Source organism: Sapajus apella, unplaced genomic scaffold, assembly GCF_009761245.1.
Source record: "Sapajus apella isolate SASKATOON/1434 unplaced genomic scaffold, GSC_monkey_1.0 scaffold184, whole genome shotgun sequence".
NCBI lineage: Eukaryota > Metazoa > Chordata > Mammalia > Primates > Cebidae > Sapajus > Sapajus apella.
In genome coordinates this window covers 1,049,968-1,060,862 of record NW_022437124.1, presented here as the reverse complement: position 1 = coordinate 1,060,862, position 10,895 = coordinate 1,049,968, and the positions used below count along the sequence as shown (strand labels likewise).

Genomic DNA, 10,895 nt, shown 5'->3' with positions numbered 1-10,895 from the left:
TCTCTTTCCCTTCTCTGGATCTGCTGTTTTGCAGACGGAGTGTTAAGTGAATAGCTAACAAAAGGAGCTGGATCACCTGAGGAAATGAGCCAACACAGGGCAGGGCAGCCATGAGAATGTCTTACCCACTGTGAGTTGTCTGTCCCTTCCTAATTGAACCACGTGCCCATTGTCCTCTTCTGGCCAATTTTTAATTACAATTGAGTACTTGCCAACACTTGACACACGCCCCACCAATTGCTGGCCAGCTGGGTCCCTTGCTAGTAGACCCAAACTCATCAATGTTAAGTAAAAATAAAATTTGTTAAGTCAGCGTGCTCAAAAGCTGCACAATGAATGCATCCCCAGAATAAGTGATCAAACGATTCCTAGATTATTTGGCCCCTGCTTAGTATATCCGAGAGGTGAATTATGAAATCCTTCTCATTCTTAAGTTTTATACATGGCACAAAGAAAAGATTATCTGTGGTTTAGTATTCTAGGGGTTTTCTGGGAGGCTCCTACCCTTGCTCCAGGAGCAGCCTGGCTCATCTGGCTGGTCCAAGTGGGTTCTCTGGGAGCCACAGCTCCGGATGGGCTCCACTGTTGCTCCAGCACTTAGCTTCACAGGGTTCCCAGAGGCAGGCATGGCTCTCTTCACTTCTACTGGCACTTTACGAGGGTAACAGGAACCAAGCTGGTGTCTGTTTTGTCAAAATCCCAAAGGACCTCAAGAAGTTAATTAGTACACTCTGCCTTAAGGGCATCTTTCTTTTAGGGACATGTCACAAATTCTAATATATTCACAACACAAACACAAAAGCCCACACATTTTGAGGAAAGATCTGCTAGCCACCAGCTCAGCAGATATACATGGTAAAGCTGCTTTTCCATGCTTTTTTTTTTTTTTTTAGACGAAGTCTTTGTTGCCCAGGCTGGCATGCAGTGGCATGATCTCAGTTCACTGCAACCTCCCCTCCCAGGTTCAAGTTGAGTCTCCTGCCTCAGTCTCCCAAGTAGCTAGGGTTACAGGTGCCCACCACCATGACCGACTAATTTTTGTAGTTTTTGTAGAGATGGGGTTTTACCATGTTGGCCAGGCTGGTCTCGAACTCCCGACATCAAAGTTCATCCACCAACCTTGACTTCCCAAAGTGCATATATTCTTGATTGATGGCTGACAGAATATGGAGATGTGTGTCAGTCCAGGCCCTCCAAGAAGCATGTGCCAAGATGGGATTAGACCACAGCATACTTATTTACTGGGGGAAATGGCTGTGAAAGATTAAAGTGGGCCACTGTAGTGGGGACTGCCTTCAAACCACATTCAGGCTGATCACCTGTAAAAGAAGATGGGGAATGAGGAAAGGACATGTGGATAGGGAGAGCTTTGGTGCAGCCCTGAGAAAGCCTTGGCCAGGCCGCAGGAGGGCACTAGAGAAACAGTTGCCCAGCAGAGTCCCGTGTTGGGCAGCCCTAGGAAACCAAACGTCCTTGGGGGTTGGCAGGGAGAAGCCAGGGGAGTGTGTGTGGCCCAGCCGCAGCATAACCACCGGAGAGGGTCTCAGGTGTGGCAGCTGGATCCTGCTAGCCGTGGTCGGTCCCCACATGCTCCCCATAGCCAAGTTCTCTTGAAGGAGCATCTGAGTGGGTACCTCTTGACCACCACAGCAGAGGGAGAATGATTAAGGATCCTTGCTCAGCCACTTCACTGGATGCCTGCCTCTAATCTACAGGGTCTCTCTCTATACATCTTAGCTCTGATTACATTATTGCTTTAAAAAATGCAATGGCTTCTACTGCATAGAGTCAGGGTCCAACTACATAGTAAAGCACCAAGGCTATTCACTACCCAGGTTCTCTCCACTGTCTCTTTGGGAATAGTTCTTACACTGAAACTCAGAGAGGTCCTAACCAGCAGCACATGTGCCTTTTACCACAAAGCGGTCTCAGTGACGTGAACTGGACTGCTCTGTGAGCACTTTCTGTATCTTCCTATTATTCTCTATTGTCTAATATGGGTCACATCATACATTTACAGGGGGTATGACCAAGAATCAGACACTGTTACTGTACTTAGGAAGGTATGACTTCAAGGCCTTGCACAAACATTGCCTCCTCTGAGGCTCCTGAGCAGCACAGGCAGATGGAACCCCTTCCCACACCACTGTTTGTAATGAGTATGGTTCTGTCGTGCTGCATTGTTTCTGGTTGGGTTATGGGTCTGTTTCCTCACAGCCTTTAGCTCATGGAGGCGTCGTGCCCATCTTTGTCTTCTGATGCTTCTCCCAGTGTGGCAGCCATGAGGGTGCTTGTTCCCATCAGCACTGATGACAGCGGAGCTGCAGCTGGAGGAACAATCCTGTGTCTTTCTGCCCTCACGAGGTCAGGCAAAGGCAGCAAACCATCTGGTCCACATTATGGGCACTTACTCATATGCCAGGCACCCAGGTGGAGAAGGATGGTGGGGGCAACAGCCACGTCATGCCAACGCATCGTCCATCATTCTTCTTTCCAGTAGATAACCACCACCTGCCACTCTGCAAATCATCTTTCTTTGCATACTTGCATCCCTCATATGACCCTGACTAACGGTAACGGGAGCTCCATCAAACTCAGAATCCTATGTTCTTCTGGTAAATTTTATCATTTTTCCCAGAGGTGAAAACAGGCAGTGGTATTAGTAAGTTCTTTACTTTGAAGGTAATGGTTCCCAGATTGGTTATCTGAGAAGTTTGATTATTTTGGATTCTGGAAACAAAACCAAAGTTCACCACCCTGAGCTAGTCCAAACTAAAAATGTAACTGGAGAAGGTCCAAATTCCACTTGTAAAATCATTTTATTGGTATAAATATACATATGAATAAAATACTTCCAGCCTGTAATGTAAGTGAATATTCGTGAAATGTCTTATAAAGAGTAGTATTTTGATTTTCACAGGTGTCAAAGTATTCTCTCTTAAAATCACACATTAAAAGCTAATATGCAGACAGAAATTAAAGGCCTTCAAAAACATGAATATTCATAAAACCTCATTCCAATCAACTATATACATTAATCTGGGCACATGGTAAAATCAGCCGTGGGCTTTCTCACTGGTTCTCAGCTGTGCTCATTGATGCAAAGGTCACCAACCAAGCTTTAAATGTACAATTCCACACCAGGAGGGAAGAAGTTTCCCACGGGAGAATGTAAAAACCATACCCAAGATCTAATATATATAATTTATACAAATTATTAGTGTGCTCTGTTAATATAATTACAATGTGCAATTGCATACATCAAGAATAAATTGCTATATGGAGTCCTGTGCGGATTCGACACAGGTACACTCAGCAGTACTCCGTGGTCTGCTGTGGTGTTACTTGTGTGAGTGTGTGTCCAGTTATTTCATTTATCTCCAAAAACTCATCTTGCAGGGCAATCTGTAGCTGCCTCAGAGAAATTCAAGTAGGGCCCATGGGATAATTGCTGGCTTTCATTAAAGGCATATGAAGGAATGTTTAGAAATCAAATGCCAAGGGTTGGAGGAAGACCAAAGAAATGTGCTTTGATTACCAAGAAATGGATTCGTTTCTATACCAAAAAAAAAAAAAAAAAAAAGGCGGCAGGGGATATGGGTAGGGGGAGAAATAAAGAAAAAAGAAGAAAAAGCAAGAGACTAAAGCACCGCGAGAACGCCTCGGAAGAAGAGGTGCTGCCCTTGTTCCTCTCTGATGGCTACCAAAGCACCCCACACAGGAAGCCTTCTGCATGGCTGAGCTTTACACAAAAATAAACTCTTTTTCTGCTTCTTCCCCGGAGTCACTAGATTTGCTGCCTTGATGGCCATCTTTACTGGAGGACCGTTGCTTTTGTTCTTGATACTCTTGGGCCTGCTGGCCCCAGCTCCTCCTTGAAACTGAAATAGAAAGGGAAGTCGCACAGTTTATTGGCAAAGTAATACCAATGGCCTGACTGACAATGGGCTGAGATACAGGAGGCTTGAAGATTTGGGGGAGGGGAGCGGGTCAGGGTGAACTTTCTCAGAAACAAACTGGCTATTATGTTTGGAGACTCTAGACAGAAATGTAAAACAAACCAACAAAGCAGAAACAAAACGAGAAAACACACACAAAAACACAGCCTATGACAGGGCGAACCTCTCACAGATGTGGACAAGAATCTGAGGTGAGAACCCCTCAGGCAAGGATGGTGGGGAAGCGGAGGGGGATACCAGGAAGGAGGATGGCTCTGAAGCTGTTCTGCTCCTGGTGACCTCCTCAGCTGCAGCTGTACCCTCACACAGCAGAGAGAACAGGGCAGACAGAGCCTTGACGAGAAGCTGGCTGGACAGATATCCCACTAGATGCCTTTTGCAGATGATTTAGGGTTTGTCATTCCTGCTTGTGGGGCAGGATGTCAGCAAAGTCCCTAGAAATCTTTGTCAGACCTTTCTGTGACTCAGAAAACCTTAGTTTCACCCTCTAGGAAATGAATGAAGTCAGTGAAAATGCATTAAATACTGCCTATGACACATTCAACCATTTTGGAATCACCCTCCAGGTAAAATTACCATAATTGTTGCCTGCTCTGATTACACATAAATATGAGGAATCTACTGAGGCTTTACAAAGCAATGATGGGAGAATCATTACTGGAACTGAGCCTCTGTTCTATGTTAGGCGCTCACTGTTTATTATCGCTATTGCTCACAATTACCTTCTGTAAGGTAGGTTTTGTAAAACTTGAAACCAGGATTTAAACAAGATCTGTCTCTCCAAAGCCCATGTTCTTTCCAACTAGAACATGATGTCACTGCTATGATACCTGGGGAAAAGATTCGAATGCTGTACTCCAACATAGCTATTAAGGATTATTAAACACTATTCATCTTGTCTATTGTACGGACAGCTCTTGAGCTAAAAATACTAAACCCACACACTTTGTGCAGCCTGAAGGAAGAGGACAGCTATCTCATCACTCGGAAGTTCAAATGATCCAAACAGGAACGCACTTTATCAGTCCTTTAAAAGCTATAGGATTTATCTGATGCTTCTAATCACTTGATTTTTGCATTCTGCTAAAAAAAAAAAAACAAAAACTCATCTTGCCAGGAGCTGGCTATTAAAATGTTTAACCCCCTGAGGAGTATTTCAGGAAGTGAAAGCTCATTAAACCTAATAGTCAAAATGCAAACCTAATAGAGTACTTCTCTTGCCAATACTGGTATTAGAGCCAGATTCTGGTATTTACACAATAAAAATTTAAATTTTTAGCTAATGAAATTAAATTGAAATGACTCAAAATTCTGAAAAGAAAAAATATTTCAAATCTGATAATAAAGTATGTAATTTCTTAAATTCTGTCTTCTTTGCTTCTAACAGTTTCAGGCAAATTCTCAAATTGGGGGAAGAAAGCAACAAAGAAATATTATCATTGATTTCTACTATTCTTTCTTTTTCTTTTTAGAAACAGGGTGTTGCTCTGTCACTCAAACTGAAGTGCAATTTCTATTTTTAAGCTTGTGTTGGGTAAAAAAAAAAATTAAATGCACTTGTTTGGTCCTTTCAAAGCTGTCAGTAGGCCAGGTTTGGAGAATGAAGGTGAGTAAATGCCTATAAATATTTTGTCCTTTATCACAAAACCAATTTGATACTAATAGACAGGAATCCTTTAATTACTAAGGATAAAAGAAAGTAGGGAAGATTTTTATTATTTTTATCCTGAAAACATTTTGCAATAAACCCAACCTCAAACTAGAGCACATCTTGTGAGATCTGCTGGAAAATCGTTTTTCATTGTTTTAAAACCAAAATAAGTTGTTCATCTCTATCAAATGACTCAAAAACACACTGTAAATTCAAGGGAAGAAATAAATATAATATATTGCTCTTTTGTCTTCAGAGCAAATACATTTGTTCTAATTCTTAGATTTAAAGGATAATCAAACTTTTCATTCTTCCCAACATTTTTGTTTTTTCTTATGTTGTATGAAAAAATATTCTTTCATTCTTCCCAGTATTTTTCTTATGTTGTATGACACAACATAAGAGTACCATCTAAAACTGGAAAAATTCAAGTAACCAACAGTGTTCATGTCACAGAAAACTGGGACAACCCTATAGACAAGGGTCATTAGAGCAGGCATGATTAAAATTCAAAGACATCCAACACAGAAATCTTCCTGCAAAAAGTAGGCTGTCCCTCAGTCTCCAACTAAATGTTGATTCTTTTGACTCACTGACACTGGGCTTCCCAATTCTCCAGGACTCAGGGACTGTAGGGGGAAAGATGACATATTCTTTCAAGGGGGCTGTGAAAGAATTTCACTACAGTGGTGACTTTATTTAGAAATTCATTCTAAGTATATTCACCTCCATTGATTAAACTCTACCAATTGTGATTGTGCATGTAATGAGACAGGTAGCAGGATGACATGTTCATAGTCTAGGAGGTAAGCAACATTCAAGGACACAAAAACTAACGAGATCGAGGAGCTAAAGTTATGCAATTAATGTGATGAGTCTGAAAGTCAAAGCAGTCTGTCTTTTAGTCTCCAGTCTTATCCCTAAGGGATAAGATCCCTAACGTGAACAACTTCGTAGGGGAACTTCTTTGTTGTTTGTTTTCCAGCCCTAAGGGAACATCTATTTGATTCCATGTAATTAAGATGTTACTATAACTATACTGAAGTAGGTTTAGTCAGGCCTCTAGTAAAGGATGGTCTAATAGAATTATGTCTGTTTGAAACTTAAAACTCCAGAATGAATGTATGCATGTATGTAAGCATGCAAGCATTTATGCATTTACCCATTTATAGATACTGAGTGTTGTCCAGGCTGGAATTCACTTGGCTCAGTCATAGCTCACTGTAGCCTCAAACTCCTGGGCTCCAGTGCTCCTCCTGTCTTAGCTTCCAGAGCAGGGGAGGCTACAGGTGTACCTCATCACACCCAGCTGATTTTTTATTTTTGTACAGACAGAGTTTCATTTCTTGCCCAGGCTGGTGTCAAATTCCTGGCCTCAAGCCATCCTCCAGTCTCAGCCTCCCAAAGTGCTGGGATTACAGGTGTGAACCACTATGCCTGGCTAGAATTTATTTTTTAATATTTATAAGATTTAGACTTTTTACAAATTCAATCAGAGCTCCTCTTAGGCAGCTTGATTTAATGCTTGATTTTAACAGGGTGAAAAAAAAAAATCCGATTATTCCACAAACACTTTTTCAATGCAAGCATTAAGAGTGCTGCAGCATCTCTAAGCGTGTGTCTGCACACATATTTATCACCATTTTACACACTATTAAAGTTAATTGAGTAAATGAACAGGTAATCATTCAACACAAACACTCCATGTATACATACATCCTGTCTATAGTGGCAGTAATTGTTATGGAGAGGCTTGAACATGAAATCTGTTATTCTTGAGGATGATCTGACATTGCATGTATGAGATAATTTTAAAGAATCTGAAATATGCACATAAATGCAGAATTAGAGAATCATGAAAATTTGGTATTTTCTCCATTGTGAGTTCCACTGACATCCATATTTTCCATAAGAAAAACACTATGACCTTAAAATAGCATTCAGTAGTTGGCCCTGATTTTTTATACTTTCTAGCAAGAGCCCAAAATGCCAACCGTTAAATTTATCTTCAAGAACTCACTTAAGGGAAGCAGAACTTGAATCTGGTGGAAAAAGCAGAGCAGAGCACTGGCTTACAGTCTGCAAGTCACAGCCAAGTATTTATTGGCTGCAGCTTGGATTATGGAAGAGACAAGTGACATGGAAAAGGAATCTCAGAATCAGATACCCTGTACAAAAGGAGCCATTACAATGCATTCAAAGCCAAAAGCACTATTTTCTTCAAGAAAATAGGATATACTGTTACAAAAACATAACAACTTATAATCAAATGTAGAGAGGAAATGATATGAAATGAAAAAAAGTGCTTTCAAATATTTTTAGTAAAAGAAATTAAGCATTTTAACTGTCAAATCAGTATAATAGCCACACAATTAAAACATAATATTCATAAAAATATGCAGCATGCTTTGAGAACAGTATTAGAGAATAGCCTCTGTTTGTTTCATGAATACACGATTTACAAAAATCAGAAGGCATTTTGGTGTACACAAAGCTGCTCTTAAAAGACTTAAAAGAAAGTACATGCAATTATTTAATAGAATTGATTTGCTAAATGTCATTCTTTTTAACCAGGAACTATTCAGAAAGCAGACTGCGATGCAGTTCTCAAAGGTGAAGACAGTCAAGTGCTAGGAATCGGCACTAACAAAACATAATTAAAATATTATTCATAAAATCACTTAAACTAAATCTCCTGTAAAAATTACTTCTTAATGCCTGTCATTATTTCAAGAAATCAAAGCAGAAAAGTAAATACAAGATGGTCCTATTTAATTCCATCATTTGACCAGTACCTCACAATAAGAATTTTAAGCTAAGCAGCTCATGAACAAATCTGAGACAGATATAGAATTTCTTCTCCTTGCTTTTCTATAATTTGGGTTATCTCTGTGTTTGTCCCCTGTTCACTCTAACCCAAAGCCTCACTGGATGATCAGTGGGCACTGGGTGGCAGGTGGCGGGGCGGGCAGGGTGCGCCTCTTTTTGTGTTGTATAAAGTGCTTTTAGTGGCCTCTGGAAGAAGGAACGTTGCATCAGTGGTGCTTTGTTAATAATCAAGTGACATAAATCAATGAAAATAACAGTTCAAATGTAAAGCTCCAGAATCTAAAAACATTTATGTAGCCTTAGCTGTTCTTAACAAATGAGGCAATACAGAGACAGAGATTCTGGCCTAATAAATTCTCAAAAATAACTCATCAGAAAATAAATGTCTTCGGTGTTTATTTATGTAACTTTCCTAGGACTGAAGACAGAGATTTTTCTGGTAATGTGAGAGAAACTTTCACGTAGACAGGAGTTATTGTAACTACGTGTCTATAAGCAAATCTACTACATAGGAATTTCTGTAAAAGTAAAGGGTCAATTCAATTGGCTCTCTTTAGGGCAGGAGCTACCTGGCCCAAACAGAATGTTTTATCCTTATGTGTCCTATAGACTTTGCTTTACACTCTGAGTGGTGTCTTTAACCCACCCCACCACCTATCTAGTATATGCTGGAACCCCAGGCAAGTGAGCACACGTGGCTGATCTCATGGCACTGGCTGAGAAGGCAGGCTCCAAATGTTGTCCCTGGCAGGCAGTTGGTAGATGCTTTTTTGTTTTAAAACCTGTATCAAGAAAAGTTCTCAAAGACAGCAGTTTCTACTTCAGGTATCATAACTCACTGGGCTGTTAAGCTGTGAAGTGTTTTATTATCAATAGTAAAGAGTGAAAATTCGAGAATGGTTTATCCCTTTGCAGTAAAGAGAAGGTAGTCCTATAATAAGGTCACTCCCATTAGCTTGTGTTCTGAAATGCTTTCTTGGGAGGCTGTGAAGGGCAAGCTGTTACAGCCTGAATGCTAGACCACATATAATTCCCAGGAGCCTAAATATACACATCTATTATCCCCATATGGTTTTATAAGAAGAAAAGGGCCTCATTCCAAAAGCAGAAGTCCTTTAAAGATACTAAGATTTTCTTTAAAGGATTTTTGAAGTCATATTTATAAAAAGTTTTATTAACCGGGGAGGAGATGAGTACGTTAGGCACAAAAATGACATTTTTTTTCTCTGAGTCAGCAATACTTGTTCTTAAATTCTCATCACTGGATGGCAAAGCCGATTTGAAATCTGTCTCCTTTTTGTCTCTTGGAATTGTTATCACCTGAACAGAATTTTACAGAATTTACTACAAGGGCAGATGAAAGACAGAAGTCAGCGAGTAACTCCTAGAAAATGGAATAAATTGTTCCTGAAGGTTGACAAGTTAACTGGTACTTTTTCTTTCTTACTAAGGGTGATAAAGTGGCCACTGAAAGATTATGTGCATGACCCAATGTCTGCATCGAGTCAGTGACTTTTTATTGATCCTTTCCTGAAAGGGTGTAAGATGCTAGGCTAGTATTCTCTAAGGATATAACCTCTGTCATTCTAAAAATCTCTGATCTAACTACGGTTAAAACCTAACAGGAGAGTAAAGCTATAAGGAAGAGAATAGGAGGTCTAACCCCAATTATAAAAATAAACTTGCATGATCACCAAAATTTGAAAGGACAAGTCACCAGAGTAACTTGATCTTGTTCATAAGAATTTCTAATTTTAGATTTTTAAGTCAATATATATATTTATATTTGCCTCAAATAAAAGGACCATCCTGTTGAGAGTTAGAAAAACCAAAAAAGCAAACAAAACTCTCTTGTATGACTAATCCCTGACCCAGTCCCATGACTGAAGTTACTCAATTAAAGTTTGTTTTTGTTAGTGCCAGTTCATAAGCTTCGGGTCAGTGAGGGATGATAATCGAAGGCTCTAACCATTTGTTGGCTGTGACTTCCTGTGCCCAATTGCATTCACTTCCTCTTCTGCAATGGTGGAGGACAGTTTTGAAGATCTTTTCCCTCTACTGGAAGGCTTGCCACTGTCATGATCTGAATGTCTTTTGTAATAATCTCCTCTTTGCACTACTGAGGAAAAGGGATTTATTTTACCCTTTATATTAGCACATACATCAATGTGTTGACATTAATATTTAAAAATATAAATATTAAAAATTAAATATCAGCTTACCCGCCCCACTTAGGATTCAAGGAACCTACAGTGTTGGTCCTGGGCAGATATATATCATTATCTACAGAATTCAACAGCCAACATTATGGAAATGTCGTGTAAAATGAGGTGAGCTCTGAGTCTGCCCCAAAAAAGTATTAATAAAAAGGCCCCAGTATAACCATTTTGATTCCACAATGGATTAATGAAAATCACATTCACTACAGAATAATCCAGAAGAATCATAACAATTTA

The 10,895-nt window shown here is 39.9% G+C and overlaps 1 protein-coding gene across 14 annotated transcripts in view; it reads right to left on the bottom strand.

Annotated features, from left to right (window-relative positions):
- Positions 1-2,800: 2,800 nt before the first annotated feature.
- CARMIL1 (capping protein regulator and myosin 1 linker 1) overlaps positions 2,801-10,895 on the bottom strand; it is a 346,698-nt gene continuing 338,603 nt past the window's right edge. For 7 of the 14 annotated variants that reach the window (XM_032268645.1, XM_032268648.1, XM_032268647.1 and 4 more), the window contains 2 exons: positions 10,409-10,558; positions 2,801-3,881 (listed from right to left, as the gene is read on the bottom strand). In XM_032268645.1, coding sequence (XP_032124536.1) covers positions 3,745-3,881; positions 10,409-10,558 — 287 coding nt within the window. In that variant the 3' untranslated portion in view covers positions 2,801-3,744. Of the gene's footprint in view, positions 3,882-10,408; positions 10,559-10,895 lie in introns of those variants that run through there. The other 7 variants (XM_032268646.1, XM_032268650.1, XM_032268652.1 and 4 more) reach the window with 7 other exon arrangements.